Below are 24,183 nucleotides of genomic sequence, written 5' to 3'. Positions count from 1 at the left end.
ATTAAAAATATTTTCAGATCAAGTATTTTCTTTTTCTCTGTGCATAAATACATATTTTATTTAAAAAAATTTGAACAAAGAATTATATTTAAAAATGCGATCAAATTTCATTTAAAAAAATTAAAATATTCATAGATACTTTTTTGAAATATTGAATATTTTTATGTTACACAATCGTATACCTGTGTTAATAAATATAATTTAATTTTTTACAAATACCGGGTTATCGAACGACTATTCGTTTCTGTTCTTGTGGAAACGAAAGATTCGGGAATTCGCATTAACGTCATTAAGGTACATCGTTCCCATTCCTCCGCGTTACGATGTAGCTACATCTCTCGCAACGGTAAATTTTATTTAATGCAAACCGAGCTATACTGTATGCCCGAGCCTCGTCAGAGTCTGACCGGCTGGGCTGCAATACGCAGAGTGCGTCGAATACGAGCAAAGACAATTAGGGCCCACATTAATTAAGGTAATTGCGCTACACGAGCAACCTCCTACAAAGTGTTCTCTCCGGATGTACGCACTTAAACCCCGCCTAACTGCTAATTACAATAAATTTTATGCCCATCTCGACAAGGCGTTCGATCATCTCCTTCTCACAGTTCGCGGAAAATAATAAGAGTAAATATGGATCTGTGAAGTTGGCACGACATTCTACAAATTTCAAAAAAATTATAAAAGTTCTGGTAGCACTTTTCATAGTTCTACAGTTTCTAATAAAAATTAAAAAGAGTTTCGCATTCCTTATATTAAAAAATCGAAATTGAAATAATACTTCGCGAATCTAGCACGACACTTCTCCTCTAAAATACCAAAATGCGTTGAATATTATAATATTTCACAAAAGTTCCCGATAGTTCTAATCAAATTCCACACATATATATAATTTTAGATCGATATTCCACCAATTAACATTTTTAAACAATTATGATGTTTGCACCCAGTGTGACGCTTAATGACAAGTGTCGTGCTAAAGATTTTCTGCGGTTTAACAATTATTTTTGACAGTTCTAAAGAGTTCTGTGCCTTAGAATTAGTCGTAAAGAAAGTTCCGGTGATTAACAATTTTTTAAACAATTTTAACAGTTACGTCCAGCATGACGCTTAGTGAATATGTGTCGTGCTGATGATTTTCCGCAGTTCTGAAGGGAGTTCTCGGTAGTTCTAGCGGAGTTCTATGATTTAGAATTATTTTTACAAACAGTTCCGGTGATTAGCTATTTTTTTAACAATTTTAGCAGTTACGTTCAGCACGACGCTTAGTGAATATGTGTCGTGCTGATGATTTTCCGCAGTTCTGAAGGAAGTACTCGGTAGTTCTAGCGGAGTTCTATGATTTAGAATTATTTTTGCAAACAGTTCCGGTGATTAGCAATTTTTTTAACCCGTTGAAGCCACATGGGGTCCAGTGGACCCCAGGCTAATTTTTCGTCTACGTATCTTTGAAGAGACGGTTTTTTCACTTTATTTTACACGTTCAAAACTGACGTATTTGATTTTACGAGTTTCATGAATATTGATAACTTCAAACTGTATAATAAATATACTTTTTTCAAAGCACGTTATAATACTATTTTTTTCTTAAAAGTATATTATTTTGAGAGTAAAACGCAGGAAGGTTTTTTGCTTTATCTCAAAAATTAAAATTTTGATGAATATTTTTGTGAAAAAAGTCAAATTTCTCGAAAAATTTTTTCTCGCGTTTTTTCAACATAAAAAATTTAAAAAAGGAGAAATAAATTATTGGGTTATAAAGAGAAAGTCTTAAACTAAATTCCAGTTCAAGGTTTGAGTCGATACATCAAGAAGAACGCAAATGGCAACTGTTTTTCTGCGTGGGGTCTATTGGACCCCATGTGACCTCAACGTTATTTTTAGGAGGTGTGACCTCAACGAGTTAAACAATTTTTCTTCATACCTAATAGCAGGGACGAAAGTTTAACATTTACTCCCTGTGAGAAGTATACACACGCGCCCTCTATAACCTTAAACCTTAACGCCCTTTAACCTTAAAAATAGTCATCAATATTGTTCTGTCTCGTCAGTTAATTTAATATTAAAATATTATTAAAGTCAATTCAATAATCTAGCAAAAATGAACAATATGTCATCTGATGAATCCGTATAGACGAGGAAGAAGTTATACGAAATTTCGATGCAGAAGCGCGATTGATAATAAATACAGATACGTTGCCAAAGAAGTCTGTTGATCGATACAATCTATTTTTGATAGAATGGAATTAATTTATTTTTACAAAATATGACAAGACTTGACTCTTCGAATGTATTTGATGCCTGCCCCCACGACCAGCAGCACTCGCTTCGCTCGTGCCGCAAATGTCGGGGGCAGGCATCAAAAACATGCTTTTAATATTTAAAGTTAAAAAAAGTAAAATTAATAACGTACTTTCGACCGGCTATGAAGAAAAATCGTATACACTACGCGGGCCAAAAGTTGAAATCTCGGTCCTGCTCGTCATGATGGCGCAGGGCCGAAAATTCAACTTTCGGCCCTTGTAGTGTAATATACTATTTGTAATCCACGCCCAGCACAACGCTTAATGACAAGTGTCGTGTTGAAGATTTTACGCGGTTTAACGATTATTTTTGACAGTTCTAAAAGAGTTCTGTGCCTTAAAATTAGTTGTAAAAAAAGTTCCGGTAATTAACAATTTTTTAAATAATTTTTTGTGTCGTGCTGGACGTAACTGTTAAAATTACAACTAATTCTAAGGCCCAGAACTCTTTTAGAACTGTCAAAAATAATCGTTAAACCGCGGAAAATCTTCAGCACGACACTTGTCATTAAGCGTCACGCTCTGGGTGCGAACATCATAATTGTTTAAAAATGTTAATTGGTGGAATATCGATTTAAAATTGTATATATGTGTGGAATTTGATTAGAGCTATCGGGAACTCTTGTGAAATATTATAATATTCAACGCATTTTGGTATTTTAGAGGAAAAGTGTCGTGCTAGATTCGCGAAGTTAGCACGACATTATTTCAATTTCGATTTTTTAATATAAGGAATGCGGAACTCTTTTTAATTTTTATCAGGAACTGTAGAACTATGAAAAGTGCTACCAGAACTTTTATAATTTTTTTGAAATTCGTAGAATGTCGTGCCAACTTATTCACAGATCCGAGTAATGTTCTAAAAAAAAAAAAAAAAACCGTTGCGTTACGTTATGTTATATTTTATAAAATATAAGAATATTTTACACGAGAAGATTTCTCTTCGCGCATACATTCGTAGATTGTTTAAAATTATCTCTTAATAAAGTCGTAAAATTTTCACCGCTGTAGCTAATCATGGTTCGCTGAAATAGTAATTGCTGCTGCAGCAAAAGAATTAGCCACTGTAGCTATTATATCGCTTTCTTAGCAAAGTAAGCTTGTTTGCTATGATCATATCGATCAGAAACTGTAAGTTTGCTATGACAGCTAACAGCTGTAACTAACACAACAAAAGTATGTTATAAGTGAGTGTGCTTCATGCACGAAGCGATATAATAGTGTCAACAGTGGCAAATTCTTTTGCTGTAGATATGAAGATATAAAGCCATGGCTTTATATATTCCAAATTAATATAGTAGAATTATATATCCATTCCCCTTTTGAGACGTGGCTTTCACACCTCGAATAACTAAAGGAGATCGAAACCTTACGTACAATATATTGTACGTATATATAAGTTGCATATAATAACTCCTGGTCTGCGATAAATTCCGTAATTCATCAGCAGGATATATATATATATATATATATATATATATATATACAGTGTGCGTGCAAAAATTTATAATAAACTGACTTTAAGTAGAATGAAGAAAGCAAATTATAAGGTATATAAGTAATGTTACGTTACATTATAGCAGTGTTTAATTGTTCAGAAAAATGCGCTATATTAATTCAATGTAATAAAAATATTATGCTTAAGCGACGTTATGTATTTTGTGTGATGTCCTTAACAATATAAGCACGAGGTCCGTCACATGACGTTGTTTAATATTCGAGGCTCGCGCAATATACAATATATTGTCAATGAGTAGTGTTTTATTTCATGGTTGTCTTTTTTCGACTCTTCGCGCCAGTTTCGCGGGACGTTGCCGAACGTGTGCACACGTACACGATTAATTCCTTCTTTGTGTGCGCTACCCCCTCCACACAGCTTCGGAACAAGCGACGTCTAATCTAAACTGTGTCATTTCGGTCGACGGTCGTGGGTCGTGGTCGAACTAGCGGTGGCGTCGATGCGACGTGCGGTACGGTACGTGTGTTAGTGCGTGTTGGTGCGTGTTACTGTGTATCGTTGCGTAGAAGCATTAAAAAATAACATGTCGGCTATTGATATAAAACATCTATTAACCGAATGGGGATTCAACGAAGAGGTTATCGCGAACTTCGAAAGTATGTTAATTGATATATATATATATATATATATATATATATATATATATATATATATCAATGGTCCTGAGGCCAGCTCAGCGATTTCGCGTTTAGAAAATTCCGGGGCATTACTGCCGACCTTTCGCTTACCTCGCTTTATTTGCTAATTTTCGCTCATTATTATAATCGCGCATTGCGATAACACGTACGTGGCGCGTGATAATCTCTAGTTTCGCGCGATATTTCTCGCTCGCAATTCTTAATTCGCGGCGAGAATACTTGCGTGAATCTCTCGCTCGTCGTAACACGTGCCATCGCCGTTATCTGCACTAATCGTGAATTTCGCAATCAACGCGTCAATTAGTTAAAACCAGTAATTGTTAACATAGTAACCGAAGTATTCAGATCTCGAATGTTCTCGGGCAAGCCATACGTTTTCGCCTCGCCGTCGGCGGCCTTGGCGCTCGGTCATGGGCCGGCCGCGTGTACACGGTTTTTCTAAATAGACTCGCGTTCCATAATAACGCGCTACATTATTTTTGTTGTTGCTGGGTGTGTTTCGGCACGACTCGACCCACCTTAGGGTATATATATATATATATATATATATATATATATATATACACACACACACATGTGTGGCAGCTATCAATATTTTAACATAAATCGTTTCCCTATTGCATTACAGAATTATATAAAATGTTTAAAATATTCTGTTCATTGACCTCGACAATCTCATAACCTCTATAAGTATAATATCAATTAACCTGCGCAAAATTGCAGCACTGTAATAATTAAAGAAAGTAGAACTATGCTAATTCACGAATCTGATTGTAATACACAGATCACCATAAGAGCTGTAATGCTTGCTACGTTACTGACATTTTTCGATGGTCTGGAATTGTCCATAGTTTATGTTTCGATCAACGTATTGTTTTTCCATTCGTGCATCGTGATTGTTGATTATTTGAGAGAAAACACCAACATTATCACAAATATTATTCAGACAATAGCATATGTAACGTTAAGCATAAAATCACGTATTTATACGTTTCTTCTTTTAAGAAGAAACAGTAATTGAGATATCGTTACACTATTTCTTTTTGTCCTACAATTATCTAACTTTTTGATCGCACGCATCGTGCTTATATTGTCGTGTGATATGACTGCTAATTACTGAAAGAAATAGTATAACGATATCTCAATTACTGTTTCTTTCTTTATACGTGATTTTATGCTTAACGTTACATATGCTATTGTCTGAATAATATTTGTGATAATGTTGGTGTTTTCTCTCAAATAATCAACAATCACGATGCACGAATGTAAAGACAATACGTTGATTGAAACATAAACTATGGACAATTCCAGATCATCGAAAAATGTCAGTAACGTAGCAAGCATTACAGCTCTTATGGTGATCTGTGTATTACAATCAGATTCGTGAATCAGCATAGATCTACTTTTTTTTTTAATTATTACAGTGCTGCAATTTTGCGCAGGTTAATTGATATTATACTTAAAGGTTATAAGATTGTCGAGGTCAATAAACATAGTATATTACATTACAAGGGCAGAAAGTTGAGATTCCTGCACTGCGCGCCATGATGCCCGAGGCGAAGCCGAGGGCATCATGGCGCGCAGTTCAGGGCTCTCAACTTTTTGCCCATGTAGTGTATACTATTTTTCTCAATACTAGGCCGAAAGTACGAATGAAATTGCATTCGTGTGTTAAATGATATTAATACCTGCCCCGACATTTGCTGCACGAGCGAAGCGAGTGCTGCTGGTCGGGGGCAGGCTTCTCAAATCAAATACATCTAAATAAATAAATGTAGTTATTATTCTGGAATACTTATTTTTTATTAATTTGTAAAACGAACTTTTATTATAGTTTTATGAAGCTTGGTCATTATTTTGCGAGTAATAAAAATTATTAACAATATTGCCATGAAACACATTAGAAATTGGTTATGATTATTTTCATGAAGAGTTCGAAGTTGATAATGACGCTTTAGCAGAGCTAGAGAAATTGATTCCACCAGAAGAATCGATTTTACCAAAAGAACCTACTTTACCAAAAGAACTGATTCTACCAGGACAGTCAAAACAGTCACCAACATTTTTTTATGCCGGGAGCAAGAGAAAAATAGTTGTAAATGCTAATAATGAATCAATCAAGCCAACGCATTTCATGAACAAACCACCGATCTCTGTTGTTCACTGTCAGAAAGAAAATAAAAACCACCAATAAAAAGAAATAAATTTGAAACAACTGAAAGGGATAACCAGGCATCAGATTTAACTTCTACTCATTCAGCTAAAATCAAAGATTCAAGTATAAAATATGAAAATTGTGTGTTTCATGGCAATATTGTTAATAATTTTTATTACTCGCAAAATAATGACCAAGCTTCATAAAACTATAATAAAAGTTCGTTTTACAAATTAATAAAAAATAAGTATTCCAGAAAAATAATTGAACGATCAAACGATCTCATGGAGAGAAGTTCGATCGTAATTATATGAAGGGTCTCGTTCGAGACGATTAACGTGTAGTACCGCCTTTATGCCTACAAGCGCCACAAGCTTCAGAGCCATCTATATTTTTATTTTCTTCCCAGCGTTCCACGCTGTCCCGCTTCATATAGTTTAGAGTTTCTAAGACATTTTCTATAAAAAATTACTGCGTGGGGCTGGGATTACTTATTTACCTCTTGGGCGGGAAATATCGTCTCGAACGAGACCCTTCATATAATTACGATCGAACTTCTCTCCATGAGATCGTTTGATCGTTCAATTATATCTCAGGTCTCGTTCTCAACGATTAACGTGTAGATATTCAGAGAAAGTAATTTTTTATCATCTTATCATAATCCGTGTGTATTCTAAAATCTTGTATACAAAAAAAAAATTATATATCTTTGATATTAATTGACAAAATAAAACCTTAAACTTGACTGTTCTTTATAACTTAATTCGTATTTTCTTTTCGCATAAGCGATTTAACAAATGAGTCTTTAATCGGAACAATAGTTCTGTTATAATGTTTTCCAAAAACCTGCGATCTTTGAGACCATCCTGCCGTTTTCTTGATGGTCTCTAAGTCTATTCCCCTCCTCAGCGCTGCCGACGTTGTTGCATGTCTCGTCGAGTGAGCTGTGAACTCGCTACTTATACCACAGCGAGTCAATGCTGTTTTCATCCATCTACCTATCGTTGCAGCTGTGGCCGCTTTGAATGGTTTTTTGGTTGTTAGGAGGAGACTGTCATTTCTCCCTCTCCATCGCGATGTTACTTCGATGTAATTATCCAGGGTTGACGCAATACATAGTTTCGGATTTTCCGGGAATATTGGTAAGATTAGTAAAGGTTGGCATGCTCCTGGCCGAGAAGTTTTTATCCTATCTGGTATTTCGATTTCATATCCCTTCGCATCCCGTTTTACGTTAGATAGCTTTATCGCCGCCAGCGTCTGCGTCCTGTGTGCGGTGCCTAATGCCAACATTAACACCAATCGTTCCGTCAAGCGTTCAATAGGCAATTCTTCCAACGGAAACCATCCTTCTATCTTTTCAAGAGCTATGTTCACGTCCCATATCCGGTCGTATTTCGGTTTTGTTGGTCTGAGCATAAATATTCCTTTGAAGAATCTAGACATGTTCTTGCTCTGACCTATATATCCTCCGCTAATCAAGGAGATTGCTGATCTCATTGAATTTAGTGAGCCGTAAGCTGCTCCATCCTCAAATTTTCCTGCTAAAAATTCTACGACACTGACCTCTTCTGGTTGGTAGGGATCCAATCCTCGTTCTTTGCAAAATTGCCACCATTGTCTTAATGGCCTTGCGTACTGCTTATATGTCGATTTCGTTAGTGAGGCTTCGAATATATTTAACGACGATTCAGGTAATCCCTTCTTCCTGAAGGATTCCCTGACAATTTTTCTGCCATCAGGGACAGGTTGCCTGCTAGAGGATGTCGAATGGACCTTCAGCGTCTGTGATACCTCGATGTCATTGGTCTCGGGGCATTGTTGTTGTTGTTGTAGTAGTAGGAGCCCTTTTGTCGATTCTTGTATTGCAAATTCTTTCGAGGGGTCCCCGATTCTCGAGCCTGCTGTGAGCCTGCCTGTGAGCGGCCCTCGTATCTCGCTGGCAGGCTTTTCCAGTTTCCCTGATTGGACGTTTTCAGTGGTTTTTCAGCTTGTTGTTGAGAACCAAGTTCCTCTACTACCTTTCCTAAGGATTTTGTGTGTTTCAGTCTCTTGAATAAATCTTTACCAAAAAGATCGTCTGTTATTTCTGATTTCCTCAGTAATTCCCTGTATTTCTCATCAATACCGGGCAAAATAAATGCTCTCCTTCCTAAAGATTGTTGGTAGTGTATACCTGCCATAAGCTTTCCGGCATTTCCTAAAAATTGTAACAGGGTGCTCGTAATTTCCCCTTCTTCTAATTCCAGAATCAGAGATATGCTTCTTGCCACTGCTATCATAGCCGAGCCCAACGCGTTCTGCGAGGCGACGAAATGTTTATCTCTGTTCTTCGCTGTACTTGACATATATGCTAAAACTTCTGGGTTCAGCTTCGGTGCCTCGGCTTGCAGCTCTTCTTTTCTAGGAAATTTCTTCATTATTTCTTCACGTGCTTTGCCCTCTTCTTCTTCTCTCTTCTTCTCATCCTCTTCATCTCCGTCGTATAGTCCTGTACGCATCCAGTTTGTCCATTCCGTAACTAACACTGGATGCAATTTGACGCCTGCTGACTTGTCCGGCGTAGTTTTCAGGCTAAGAATTTTCCGTATGTCATCACTGAGCTTTGGTTCTTCTTCTTTCTCGCCTTTCCCTATCGTATTTTCCTCTGTATCCGAGCCGCCGCTCGTTGCCGACGAGGAACCTAACCTCTCTCCGGACTCATCTTCTGAATCTCTCTCGACCGAGCCCTCTTTCGGGGTCTCCTCTACTACCGCTACATCTGTGGAAATTTATTCTCGTGTAAGCATCGACTCAAATCGTGCGACCTGTCCTCCCTCGTGTGGAGGCCCATCGCCATGAGATTCGCGCGACATGTCCCCCCCCTTGTGAGGGCCCATCGCCGTAACTTATGCGCAACCTGTCCTTCCTCTAGTGAAGGCTCGTCGCCTATTTTTTGAGCGATATGTCCTCCCCCGCGTGGAGGCCCATCGCTACGATGCTAACGAGCATTCTATTTCTTAGCTTACCGTTCTCTTTATTCTCCGACCCCGTCTGTTCCGCGACCCTCGTGGTCGCTGGCTGTTCCTCTTTTTCCTCTAGCGCTTCCTTAAATTTCTTGAATTTCTTACGCAGACTTCTCATCTGCTCATTTAACGTGTGCCATTCCACGTCTCCTACACTTCTCTTCGACATTCTTGCTAAAAGTATTTCTCACGTAACCTCTCGCTTGTGGTTCCTTGAAGCACAAAAAACGTTATGAAGCGGGACAGCGTGGAACGCTGGGAAGAAAATAAAAATATAGATGGCTCTGAAACTTGTGGCGCTTGTAGGCATAAAGGCGGTACTACACGTTAATCGTTGAGAACGAGACCTAAGATATAACTACATTTATTTATTTAGATGTATTTGATTTGAAGCCTGCCCCCGACCATACATACTTTTAATCCTAAATATTGGTGATCCGGCGCATCATTCATGAACTTCATAATTTCATCCCATGTGAACACAGCAGATTTCTTTGGTTTATAACCTTTGGCTTTATTTTTAATTATATTTATTAACTTGTAATACTTGCTTAAATCAATGTTCTCTCTTGTGTATAATATGTTTTTCAACATTGAGTACACACTCCACAACGTTGCCGGACTTAACCTTGTTTGTAAACTTTGAAAATATACTATAAGATTATCTTCTTCGGATTGTGACAATGCATTTTTATGTTCCGTTTTCCATTTTTTATATGTTTCGTACACAAGTAGGTATCTCTCGGCAGATTTCTTAGGTAAGGTGTCAGTTTCAATAATTAATTGCGCTTCGGCTTCAAAATTTCTGTTAACTTCATCTTCATCTGATGATTCATCGGATGATTCATTTGCACTCATAATTGTAGTAATAGCAATTTCTATTATGCACAATTCACAAAATTAGATAACTGTCAAATATTGGCATACATCAATTGCAAATAAATTTTAAGGTTAGAAATCAAGAGTAGTTAGCGGAGTGTGGTTAGAATGTTAATACAGAAGATAGAGGTTCTACTGTATGATGGGAACTTCTTTTATTGTATTAATGCGCGCAAATAAGTTTCTATGTAACAGAGTGAGCGACTCTCGACTTTCGGCCGTCTTGTGTATTGTGTACCAGTCTCATCAGTGTACCTTTCGGCCCGCTGTCGCAGAGCGCATGCGCGACACTATCACGGCATAAAAGTTAGGCTTTCTGCCGTAAGATGGAAGCCGGAACGACGTACTTTCGGCCTAGTATTGAGAAAAAATATTTTAAACATTTTATATAATTCTGAAATTATGTAATGCAATAGGGAAACGACTTATGTTAAAATATTGATAGCTCCCACACAGTTGAATTAAGCAATTTCTAAATTACAGAAATGTGTAACAATCGTTTTTTAAATATATAACAGATATCCTATATTTGATATAATTGGTTATTTACAGCTCAAGACATTGAAATAGAGCACTTAGATATTTTAACAGAGGAAGATCTAAAATTGTTAATTCCACACATTGGACCTCGACAAAAATTTCAGAGTAAACTGAAAAAATATCTTTGTGAGGTATAATGTATTTCATTTTGTGATTATGCGATTACATGTTTTTAATATCATATTTTAAAGTAGTGTATTTCTTATTGTGCAGTTACCAGCAGAAGAGGAACAGCAAACCTATGTGATTAATACTAATCCTAAAAAGAAGCTAAGATCAGAAATAGAGCTGAATAAAGAAGATGCCACAGAGCAGCAACATTTAAATGAAGAAGCTGTAATAGAGCAGGAACATGTAAATGAAGAAGTTACAACAGAGCAGCAACATGTAAATGAAGAAGCTACAACAGAGCAGCAACACGTAAATGAAGAAGCTGCAACAGAACAAAATATAACAATTATAACAGAGCAGGAACCTTTACATGCAGTAATTACTACAGCACAGCAACATTCAAACGCTGTTATTGAGCCGCCACATTTTGTTGACTTAAATGACGATAACAGCTATGTTTTTGAAATATCTCGGTCTGGCACACCTTCAGAATATAGCGGTAAGAATTTATTGAATATAACTATATTTGTTGAATATTAATAATACTTCTCTCTTGTAATGACTGTATGTTTATATATTTTATTTAAAGTTTTTATTGTCTCACATATTTCTCATTTATTTTCTAATTAAAATGTTCCTCTTTTAGAAACATTATCGACAAATGAGACAACTAAACGTGGAGTAACGCATCATATATACAGTGATTATGTAAGTTATGATTAAATTTCTGCACCAACGATTATTTTTAATAAATGTTGATAAGAAGCATTGAGTTAATTATGAATGGCTTAAGGAGCTTCCCTGGTATGACAGGGCCTAAAATGAATGATTTTTAAAAGGAAAATGACAAAGTCAATTGATGAACAACTCTTCTCACATATTTTACTAAATGTGGGCTTTGTCGTTTTCCTTTTAAAAATCATTCATTTTAGGCCCCTGTCACACTAGGAAAGCCCCTTAAAGCAGTTACGATACGATAGATATACTTTTGTTATACAAATTATTTTTACTGTCTTTTTTATTGTTGTACAGAATCTTGAAGCAATATTAAAAAAATCCGACGATGGCTTATTGTTGCTGCGTTCATATACAAATAAAGGCAGATTAGATAATGACTTGCGAAATAAGCTGGCAAAAATAATAGTCAGTAACGAATTATCGTCTAATATAAATAATAACATCACAAGTAACAGGGCATCTTTCCTAAGTGATCAAATAATAAAGTTATTTCCTACTGAAGAAAAGGTAAGTTTAGTTTTTAGTTACAGTAAATATATACCTTTTTTCACAAATGTACAGTAAATAAGAAGATTAACATAATTAGAATAATATTGAAAAATGGGGTTTAAAAAATATTTTATTTTTATATTAAATAGTAGAAATAAATTATAATTAAAAATATATTATAAATATATTAATATATTAAGTTTTTCTAAATAATTGTGCATTATATCCGTATTACAATTTTACTTAAAATTTATAAAGAAATTCAAATTTTATAACATCTTATGTATAATAATAAATAACTACATTTAATTAATTTAAAAATGTGTTTGCTATTATTTTTGTTTTATAAAGGTATATAACAATTGATTAATAATCTACATAATACACTACCAATAACATTATTTTTTATTTAATCTAATAATATTGTTACGCCCGTGCTGTACGCCCGTTCCGTGCGCTCATGCGGGTCGCCCCGTAGCGAGAAGTCGCGAATCGTTCTTAGCGACGGCTGTGTTATTGATAATTACGACTGTCAGATTACGCTCCGGGTGTCCGTCACGATCGGACGTGTTAACCCGAGCTCCGTGTACAAACGAATCTACATTAAACGAGTTCCTTTTTATAAAATAACGAGCCTTATTTATTGAGTGAGTGCCGAAGTGCGAGTCGCGAGTGTGTGCTAGAGCGAGAGAGTGGCTAACGCCCGGCGAGCGTAACAATATTATAATATTATATAATAGAATTACGATTGTATATATAAAATAAAATAGATTAAATAAAAAATAATGTTATTGGCAGTGTATTATGTACATTATTTATCAATTGTTATATGCCTTTATAAAACAAAAATAATAGCAAACACAATTTTTAAATTAATTAAATGTAGTTATTATTATATTTTTTTATTATAAATTTATTATAAAATTATAAATTTATTATAAAATATGGATATAATGCACGATTATTTAGAAAGACTTAATATATTAATATATTTATAATATTTTTAATTGTAATTTATTTCTACTATTTAATATAAATACAATATTTTTTAAACCCCATTTCAAAATTATTATAATTATGTTAATTTTCTAATATTTTATTATTATAAATAATGCAAATTTTTTGTATAAAATTACTTCATTATCAGTATTTTGTGTTGTAGAGTGTATGGTATATACAACATAAAAAAGGTCAATCACAAGGTAGAGGTAAAATTCTCACAAAATACTATGCAACACGAAGAAAGCTTATAAAAGTAGGCTTGATTAATTTAAAGGAGGATCAGGCTGAGGCTGAAAGTAAGTTCTGTTCAAATCTGTTTATGTACCATCAAAAGCCAAATGCTTAATGATATTTGTAAGTGCTAATAACAAAATAAGTTCAAGTACTTGCATTTATTTCATATTACTTTTGCATATTTTTTATAGGTGACCTACCTAAGTAACGATGAAAATGAAAATCCTTTACGTTATGAAGAATATTTGTTATGGTTAAAAAATAATTCAAAACCATGGCAAAAAGTCCAGGATTATTGGTCTCTGACTTCTAAAAAACGAATGAAAGCTCTTTTAAGTGATAAACAACCTTGCCATGAATACATGTCTCAGTTTCCAGCTCTATCTGATCCCTAGGTTATTTACTGGTGAGCCTAATAAATTATTTTTCTGTAACTATTAAAAGGCAGAAACTTCTATTTACAATTATTAATATATGCTGTCTGATTTCTTGCAAAATGTCTTTTAATATTTCTTCTATTATTGTACTATATATACAAAACATACAAAATGATTATTAATAAATACTTTACATATATGCAAGAAAATGTTAAACTTTACTACAAAATACAAATAAGATAAGATTACTATTGTGGGAAATATCGGTCATTTTTAGCAAAAATGTTTATACGAACACAAATATATATATATATGTACATACATACATACATATATGTAATGTACTTATAATAAATTTTCTGTACTTTCAGTTGGAAATAGATTTTGAAACATTGCATCCAGGACGCAATTTAAAGCTTTATTTGGCTTGGCCAAAATTATCTGCCTTTATAATTGATAAAGTAAAATCTAAAGCAAAAAAACGTTTGGATGATGTTTCAACAGCAGGTAGGATATTTGATACTTTTTCCCATAATATTGTGACTATTCAAAATAGCTTTAATATAGCTACAATATCTTTGTTATAATTATCTTTATCTGATTAGATGGTTCCTTGGTTGCAACTTTATCCTTGATACCTCATTTATTTCCCGTAATAACAGTTAAAAAAGGACAGCCGAGAAATTGGAGACCCTCAAGAGAGGAATGTGAGGAAGGCTTTCTTCTACATGTGAGAGTAAGTATTAAAATAAAAATCCATTTTATTTTATATATGTTGTATATTTCATTATATGTGCAGAATAAAAACTTTATATTGAAATAAAATTATGTAAATCATGCGTATTCTATAAGATTTTTTTTGTAGACAATTGCTGACCTTGAAGCAAAACTACATGAGCGAACGGTTAAATTAAAATCATTTAGATTGACTTCACAACCCGTTGCGGTAATAGTTGGGCCTACTTTCGCTGAGATTACTCAATGTTTTGTTGTGATCAATAAGTACAGATATGAAATGGAGACACCTTTAAAGGCCGTAGACTTCGTCTTGAAGTCTTGTAATGCTCTAAACGTCCGATACCCTTTTGAAGTAGGGCAGGCCTTTATGTTTTTGCAAAGAGCTGTGTACGATTTTGAAACTGCATGAGACAGGCAAAAGAATTCCCAGTTTACTGCTGCTGTTTTAGCAACAACTCAAGAATTTAAAATACTTTAAAAATATATATTAATCGTTACTAAAAATATCCTGATTGCATCATGCCTATATGCTTTCTGTGCAAAGAGACGGCAATCTCTGTAAACAGTCTATTAGTACATTTTAACATTAAACATAATATGGGTTTATTAACAATTTTTAAATGCGGTGAAGATAGATGCAACCGAAAATGGTCTTCATGGAATTCTTTGAAATGTCACTTGTTTGGATCTGATCATAATTTTCTTGCTTGGCCTGCTTTGGAGCAACATTCTCTGCAAGAGCAACAGCTTTGTAAGGTATTAATCAAACCTACTGACACACAAATTGTTAGTGAACCTATTAACAATGTTAATATAAATAATAATAATAATACAATCTCGGTAGAATGTAGTAGGGATAATTCTTTATTAGCAATAACTCCTACCGAATTTCAATCTCTTGTAAGAACACATAGTGACGCTTTTGTTGCAAAGTTATATAGTACAACTTCAATTCCGCGAAAACATATCCAATCTATTATTGAGGATAGCTCTACATTTCTTATAAGTGGTCACATTTCTATCTTAAAAAAAAAAGTTCTTTCACATCTTAATGCGGTTGATTATAACAATGAAACAGTGCAAGATATCATATCAATGTTTCATTGTTTAGAAAATCAATTCGATCACCTTAGAAATGAATATCAACGGATGACATATTTTAAGTCTTGTGGCAACTATATAGCTCCTGTTCAATATTACATAGGTAAAAAAAGAACACGTAAAAAGGTTGGCACATTTGAGTCAGGAAAATTTTTTAATATTACTAAACATGATTATTTTCATCTTTTTGGGCCATCATTACCTAATGATATAATTTCTAATCCATGTTGTTTTATTGCCGATTGGGTTCATTATAAAAATACTAAATATGAACCTATAAAATGGTGTTGGTTTATGGAACAGACAAAAGTTCTTGTCCTATTTTTGTAGAAATTCAACTTATTATTAATCAAAAGATCCCAGTTTTTATTTGTTCTTTTTTAATAAATATAGGTCTTAATTATAACATTGGCGGCTTTGAAGTGAAACAAGGTACAAAGTGGCTGTCGGTGAAATATGATGATTTATTTGACTATTTTCCTTTATTTGTTTATACGGCAGGCAATGGTGAGCAATATGTTATTTTACTCCATCCTGTTTAACGTCATATTTCATATAAGAAACCAAAAAAAAAATAGCTATAATATATTTTTTGCGTTTAATATTTGTTCTTATTGTATTAACTTGCAACCGGAAATATAAGAATATACACATTATTTTTATTAAATTATGTAAAGAAATGAAATTTTGAGTTAGCAGCGATAGTTATACGGTTTAAAAAGTAAACTACATTATAAGTTATATTAAAGTAAGCTCTCTATGTGTATCTCTATATTTTCTATACATATACATAATTAAATTATGAAAAAAATAAAATTTATAGTTGCGTAATGCGGTTGAAAGTAAGCCATGTTATAAGTTGTAGTAATGTTAGCTCTATATATATATATATATATATATATATATATATGTGATGTATGTGTATGCTTGGGGGGTTACGAGTAGATATACAATATATAATATACATTTGTATTATATATACATTATATTTTTCTTTCATGAAACAAAATATAACTATGTGTTTTTTATATCTAATATTTACAGTTTTATTTACTCTATATGTATACATATAGAGAGAGTAAACTCGAGTGAGATGGCCATAGGGGAGAGATGGTCCATCCATGTTGTTCATTTGTTACTAGATGGTGAGCTAGATTCAGAAAACATGGGTTGGCCATCTCTCCTCTATGGCTATCTCACCCCTATTTTACTCATTTTTGCAAATTGCAATAGAACTAACCTAGTAAACGATATTGCAAACTGAAGTAATTTTCATAGACACAATTTTAGCTGTAGATCAAAGCTCAGATTTGCAGCGGCACCTAAAATATTATCAGACACACCAAAATGTGTGTCTCCTACATGTAATGTATGTACTAATCGTTGCAATGCGTTCTAGCATTGTTATTCATTAAGGTGTCTGCCGTGACTAAATTGTTGTGACCCTTACATAACGTCTACAGCTAAATAAAAATGCCGACCCTGCTAAACTTTTATTTATCCATATTTTACGACTAAAATTTAGCTACCGCACGCAAATTCTTGCTGCCGCAGCTAATCTTTTTTTTCCGTATATGAGTTTCAAAAAGCTCACCTAACAAGAAATTAATTATTATGCATGTATGTCGTAGTGTCAAATATACTCACAATTTAAGTCATTTTTAACTATTCCTATAAGTCGTCATTGCTCTTATTTAATACGTTGATTTAATTAAAACAATGTTAATTTAACCACACCAATGAAGTTAAAATAATACTTGTTTTGTGTTAAAATAATAAATTTCGACATACATGATATAGTTAAAAATAACCAAGTGTTATTCAACTCAAGGTATTGATTTAAATTTCATCTTTTAATATTTAACAGTGTTGGTATATTAATTATAATATATTAAATAGTGTAATGAAATTAGAATAAATGCTATCCCATTTAAATAATACCTATTATCTAACTTCGTTCGTTACCAAAAAATTTTGAAGTCTGGTGAACTCCATTCTCTCTCTAACTATTATACGTTCTAACTACAGTGATTCGACCTACTGACAATTCTGGCGAGAGAAGTGACGTTTCTGGCAGCGGTCCCGTCGACTTGAACGCGCACTTCGTGTAAGAAACACGATCATCCGCCCGTTTGCTATCTAATTTTCACGCACGATTTCTCGCCATCCTCGACCCGATTGTCTTCGCGGCCACATACATCGTGTCGAGCAAGTTGATATGCAGGCTAGAAGAACAGTGCACAGCCATTTGCAAAAGATCGATAAAAACGGAATGCTGTCTCGGCACAAATAGATGAATAAAAATTCATGACTTGATCAAATTATAGATACAAGATGTTTGTATATATTCTAATATCTATGCAATATAGAATTTTACAAATCATAAAGAGTCAATAAAATTTTCATTAATTTTTAAGTCAATTTTATTATAAGTATAACTCGATAAAGCATTTAACGTTGCAATTCTCAAAAACTAATCGTGACCAGCAAAACACACTTTTATCCAAGAAAAATTAACTCTAAATTCATGAAAAAAAATTCACAAAAATAAATAATGCAAATTGAAACGTCTAATTCCGTTCTAATAGTACGTTCTAGAATGGAACGATTCTTGTGAAGACTGCGTCACGCACACACAGTAGCGCGAATAAATAAATATTCCAAAGCACATATACGCATGCACACACGTACATAACATGCACAACAATAATAACCTGTGAACAAGAGACTATTATTAGAGAATAAAAGTCGGTGTGTAGGTCAACGTAGGTCCACGGTTCGACGTCCGCATAAATATGAAACGCATAAAAGAGGATATACACGCGTATTATACAATGTGCGTTTACCATGCTTGCGTACTTGTGTCTGCGTCGATATATCGAAAACAGAGCTGTCTTTTAGAGATTAATGTATTAAGACAAAAAATACTTAGTTTTTGAGAAAACTTAAGGTACTATTTCCATCTTTGTATTTGATTGAGGAACATACGAAAAAGAATTTTTGTTACGATTTTTAAATTCTGTTATACAAGAAAAAATTTTTGATTGCACAAAGATTGAAAAATATTTATGAAGTCATTCTGTGTGCGTGTGTGTGACTCCGGTGATTTACAGTGAATTAATAACTGTATACGGTCAATTACCCATCATCCATCAGATATAACCGACCGTTCTCGGAACATCGCGTTGCAACCCTATTACAATTGTTTTGCCATATCGCATACGCGATGTCGCCGGCTGCATAATTAAACGGATTCGGGATAGTCACGCGATGGAAATTACATTTCCCACTTTAGCTGGGGTTAGAAAAAAAGATAGGTCGCTTGATCACGTTATGATGAGTTATAGTCAGTAGATTATGGTGTCGCAAATTCCCCTTAGAAGTCTGAAGAAACCTGATTTTCTTCGATGATTTTATACACATATATAAGTAATATATAAAGTAATGTAAGTGTCACGCACAATTAAAAATTACAAGTATATATAAAAATAAGATTAATATATTTGGAAACCACGTCTTGTTTTAATTGATACTTAAGTCTGTGTGGTTAATGGGATTTTATGATATTTAAAGTGTACTCCTATAAACATGTTTTAACTAACTTTATACAGACAAAAAAAGCAATCTTTTATACAATATCTTTTAACAGATAAAAATAATTTAAGTCTTCGTGGATATACGAGCCACGTACGTTCGGTTATACTCTTCAGATTTAAGGGGGCAATTAAGAAACACCTCTCTCAAAGCTAGAGCGTATAATTAATTTAAAGATTTAATCGGCGCAATGATAAAATACTTTACAGATATCGATATAGAACTTATTCTAGGGACCAAGATAAAAAAAGAAAGAATCGTATATACTGTTTTTTGCTCATGTCTGCCGGTGGCCGGTTGCTAAGATTAGACGAACATCCGCTATATATAGGATGACATTTGTGTATACGTGGCCTCTTAAAACATGAACTGACACACGTGGACACCGCCTCTTTTCTTCTTCCGCTTCGTCGAGTGAGTTTTAAACCGACTCCTCTTTCACAAAAACTTAATTCAGAGTTTAATCCGAGGTAATTTAATCCGAGTAAGAACAACTAATATTAAATACTAAAAAACAACGATAATTTAAAAATTTGAATTAAATTTTTGCTTAGGAAAACTCACTCTCTATTTTATAGGACTTTTCGCGCAGATTTTGCAATAAATCGAAATGCAAAAGATTAAACAGTATCGTTGATACTCACGTAGTAATCGCATGAGCTTTTTCTCGATGTATAAAGATTATTTTAAGCATTGATATGGGACTAATAGAGACGATTGATAAGCGATGTCTTATTAAATCGCTTAAAGATCTCTTAGAAGACTTTTTTCCATCTTAATAATAATAATAATAATAAAAAGAAAAACCACAAAAAAAGTTTATTGTTAGGTATTTACACAATTTTCATCTATTTTTAAATATAAAAGAGTATAGTAAATTTTAAATTATTTCTTAAATAAACTACATATTTAAAATAAAATTTGAAAGAATAAGAATTATAAAGATAAAGATTTCAAAATAAGGATATAATAAGAAGAGATTCGTTACAGTCTCTCCTTAGGAGAGAAAGAAAAGCCTTTCAAGAAGCCAAAATTCTTTAAGGAGGTACGCTGGTTTGCGAAAAAGAGAAGATCTTTGAGAACCCGAAAGGAAACCGGTTCGATACCGCTAAGCACACGTTCTTTGATACGTACCTAGTTGATTCGTGTGGTGCATATTGTAAGTGGTAGTACCATAGTCCAGGGCCATATGCCACACTCTTAAGTAGTATATCCACTGAGATATTTAGTATCCACTGCGGAGCACCATCCGGATCTCTCCCTCTCTCTCTCTTACTTAACACCGGTTTTAACACTCGCAAACGTAAACACCGCGATTATATTTTCGCCATGAGACGCGGATTCACGTTTTCCGAAAAACTAACAATTTACAAACATCACCCTTGTCTTATCGGCGAGATTTTCTCTGCGTTCGTCGCTCTCTACCACTTTTTTCGCACATCCAAGAGATGATCTAGAAAGAGAATAAAGGAGAATCATCAATTCATTTGATTTAAAATAGATTAAGCAGTATATTGTAAATAAACAAAAGCTTTTACTAATTACTATAGAGCTCATAGAACAGTAATAATAATAAGACTTTATTACAGAAAAGCAATTTGTAAGATATCTATGTATCTGTGTTCTCTCGAAACAGCTAACATTTTTCTTCAGTTTGCATTTTGTTCTAAGGAATTTCCAAAATTGTAAACTTGAGACAGCATCATTCATTTCTGAATGGTGCAATGCTCGTAATTTGTTTTTCTCTCCAAAACGAGCAATTTTGTCGACACACTAATATTTCTCTGGCGATTGAATATAAAAATACTTGAAACGTAAGTTTTTACGATGAGTTAAGGCCTATCTACATAAGACGCAGAACGCGAGTCGCAAGCACACACACAGTCTACATGTCAACCTAACCTCTTTGTTAGATTGACATGTAGACTGTGCGTGTGTCTTGCGACTTGCGTTCTGCGTCTTATGTAAATAGGCCTTTAAGAGGCAAACGCGAAGTAATAAGCAATGTTTAATAAGAATTATTCGCCAGTGATGAAATAATAATTTGGTATAGTTAAACGGCCTGACTGGCAAGTTTTATTTTACTGTATTATGCGATAATGTATCATTAGTTTTTCGGCCTTCACATGAGACCGTCGTATTTTTCCGACCCGCCACGAATTTTATATAATTGACGCACAATGATCCATGTAAGTCCTATTTATCGTTATTATCGTAAATCCGTTCAACGAGTAATGTTGTTTTTTAAATTTCTTATATATTCTTTCATTCTCGTATTCTAGCATTGTTAAAATAACTTGAAAAGGACCCAAAATTAGTGGTCGAAACGTCGTTGTGATATACTAATAAAACTTGCCAGTCAGGCCGTTTAACTATACCAAATTAATAAGCAATGATTAAAAATATAGCATACAAAAGTTAAAGATAAAAATAAAATCTCAAAATTTTCTTAATTTCTAGTCCTCTATCTACTTGAGATGCATATTGTCGCAGCAAAACGCGTCTTTTACACGTTTTACAGATCATTTATCATAACTTATTTATATAGCATCTGCAAACAATATTGTTAACAAAAATCCATAAATTAGCATAAAAAAAAGATTATAATTTTTATTATTCGGCTCTTTCAGTTGTGGACGTGTAAACACATCTAACAAATGGCACACTGTAGACAAATTTACATGCCCATCACTGAATCATGCATCGCGAACGCTATATGGGCGTGTTTACACGTCCGGCCCTAACACAGTAAATAAAAGTATTGAAAAAAAAAAAAAAAAAAAAAACTGAAGTAAGTACGTCATAGGCAGAGAGTAAAGTATTCCGCGCACGATCTATTCGTTAAAAGTATTCAGAGCGCTGAAAGCGAGAGTTAAATTATAATAATTATACGGAGTAAGATAATGAAACCTTTTCATCCTCTTTTTTTTGTAGTTGACTAATTTGTACGAAATATACCGAAACATGTCAATTTTGAGGGAAATGTATGGATTCGATAAATATTAAAATTGCTGTTTTATTTCCTTGATTAGGGTAGCTATATACCTCTTAAAAAATCTTAAATAGCGATAAAAGTCAAGTGACACGTCATTTAAAAGATCTTTTAATTCTCTTTAAATTCTCTTTAAACTGCCTTTTTTCAATTTGAGTGAGTGGTTCTCAAGAAATCACATTTGAAAATGTAAGGTGTTAAAAATTGATCCATGACTCTAGCGCAGTGTTTGTAACAGGTTTTACAAGCTTAAAGTTGCCGTTGTGGCGCTTATCAAAGCTATATGACTGAGGTCAATTGAGTAACAATAAATCTTGTCAATGTTGTCGCTGGTTTTTTTTAAGAATGCGTATAAAGATAGAACGCAATATTCAGAAAAAGTTCAAATTATTGCACTATATCTTGGAAATTAAAATTGAGCTGCAACTCAAGTATTCAATAAGAAACATCTGGAAAAAAATGTTTTTTATATTTATTATCTTGAAAATCTGTTTAAAAAATTTTGTTTAAAAAAATAGAAACTGGATCAATGATCAAAATATCATTTGGAGAGTCTTACAAGAAATAAAGCCATTGAAGTAGCGTTTGTATAGGACATTGTATTGAACAATACATAGTTGTAGACAAGACAATTGTCTAAAGTCTCGCAAATATCTTATAAATTAGTGTTCGGAAGATTTTGAAGACTTATTGTTTAATTCCATAATACAGAATATGATACTAATTTACTCTACAATATTTGTTTTTTTCGATAAGTGCATGTTTCTTTTAACGGAACAATATCATGCAACCGACATAATTGTCATTATTAGAATAATATCAATCGCAGGATATTTATATAAAGAAATATATATCCTATACAACATTCTGAAGAACCAAACATTTGCTAATATCTTTAGGTAAACATGTTGGATCCTTTTCCCTGTCAAATTATTTGACTGGAGAATTATATCTTAACCTGTCAGAGAATTACATCAATCCAATGATTATATAAATTATTTATTTATAAATTTATTGATTATATAAATTATTAATAATAATAATCCTTTCAAAAAACAATTTATTTTTTCAGCAAGATGGAACCGCTTACGCATCAGAACCGGTTTAACAATTTTTCATAATTATCGTGTTTTCCCGATCATTGGACAGATATGGAGAAGTCTGATTGAGTGAGATTGCAAGCTCATCTGATTTTCCTCGTTGGATTTTTTTCTTCGCGGACACTTAAAAAGTAAAATTTATGCCGCAACACTGGATACAAGATCCACATCAAAAGATGGTGGATATGAATGCCGTAGAACAATGCTGAAAATGTTTCAAAATATTCGCAATAGAACTTTAAATATAAGAGGCTTTATTAACGTATTGGAAAGTATTTCAAACATTTAATAAAGTAGATTCTTCTATAAACAGCAAATTTTCAGTTTTCGATACCTAAAACTTATAAAAATATGGTCAAATATACCAATACCAAATGCGATTTATCAAGAAGCATTTAACTCAAATATACAAAAAGAAAAAACTTTCTTTACTGCAGTTAAAGAAAAATAAAAGATTTTTAAAACGATGTGTTACTTGACTTATTCTATTGCCATTTAAGATTTTTGAAGGGGTCACTACTTTAATTAAGAAAATGAAGCAGCACGGTTGAATTTATCACAATCGTACAATTCTCTCAAAAATAAAATCGGTTTTTCAGTATATTATTTTGAACAAATCAGTCAATAAGTATACAAAATTGTATTTACAGATCGTGTGCAAATAAAAA

At 33.5% G+C, this 24,183-nt stretch overlaps 2 protein-coding genes across 15 annotated transcripts in view; one reads left to right on the top strand and one right to left on the bottom strand.

Annotated features, from left to right (window-relative positions):
* Window positions 1-15,691, top strand: part of LOC143906809 (uncharacterized) — a 30,938-nt gene extending 15,247 nt beyond the window's left edge. The window contains exons 3-11 of one of the 4 annotated variants that reach the window (XM_077423080.1): window positions 11,052-11,170; window positions 11,253-11,649; window positions 11,797-11,858; window positions 12,183-12,395; window positions 13,540-13,675; window positions 13,805-14,019; window positions 14,362-14,497; window positions 14,596-14,726; window positions 14,856-15,691. In XM_077423080.1, coding sequence (XP_077279206.1) covers window positions 11,052-11,170; window positions 11,253-11,649; window positions 11,797-11,858; window positions 12,183-12,395; window positions 13,540-13,675; window positions 13,805-13,821 — 944 coding nt within the window. In that variant the 3' untranslated portion in view covers window positions 13,822-14,019; window positions 14,362-14,497; window positions 14,596-14,726; window positions 14,856-15,691. The other 3 variants (XM_077423082.1, XM_077423079.1, XM_077423081.1) reach the window with 3 other exon arrangements.
* Hdac4 (histone deacetylase 4) overlaps window positions 1-24,183 on the bottom strand; it is a 211,336-nt gene that overhangs the window by 55,352 nt on the left and 131,801 nt on the right. For 5 of the 11 annotated variants that reach the window (XM_077423066.1, XM_077423065.1, XM_077423069.1 and 2 more), the window contains one exon: window positions 20,558-20,876. The exons of the other annotated variants lie outside the window; for them this stretch is intronic. In XM_077423066.1, coding sequence (XP_077279192.1) covers window positions 20,558-20,612 — 55 coding nt within the window. In that variant the 5' untranslated portion in view covers window positions 20,613-20,876. The remainder of the gene's footprint in view (window positions 1-20,557; window positions 20,877-24,183) is intronic. 11 annotated transcript variants of the gene reach the window in all.

This window comes from Temnothorax americanus, unplaced genomic scaffold (genome assembly GCF_048541705.1).
Source record: "Temnothorax americanus isolate GAGA-0224 unplaced genomic scaffold, ASM4854170v1 Scaffold76, whole genome shotgun sequence".
Taxonomy (NCBI): domain Eukaryota; kingdom Metazoa; phylum Arthropoda; class Insecta; order Hymenoptera; family Formicidae; genus Temnothorax; species Temnothorax americanus.
This window is presented reverse-complemented; position numbering and strand designations above follow the sequence as displayed.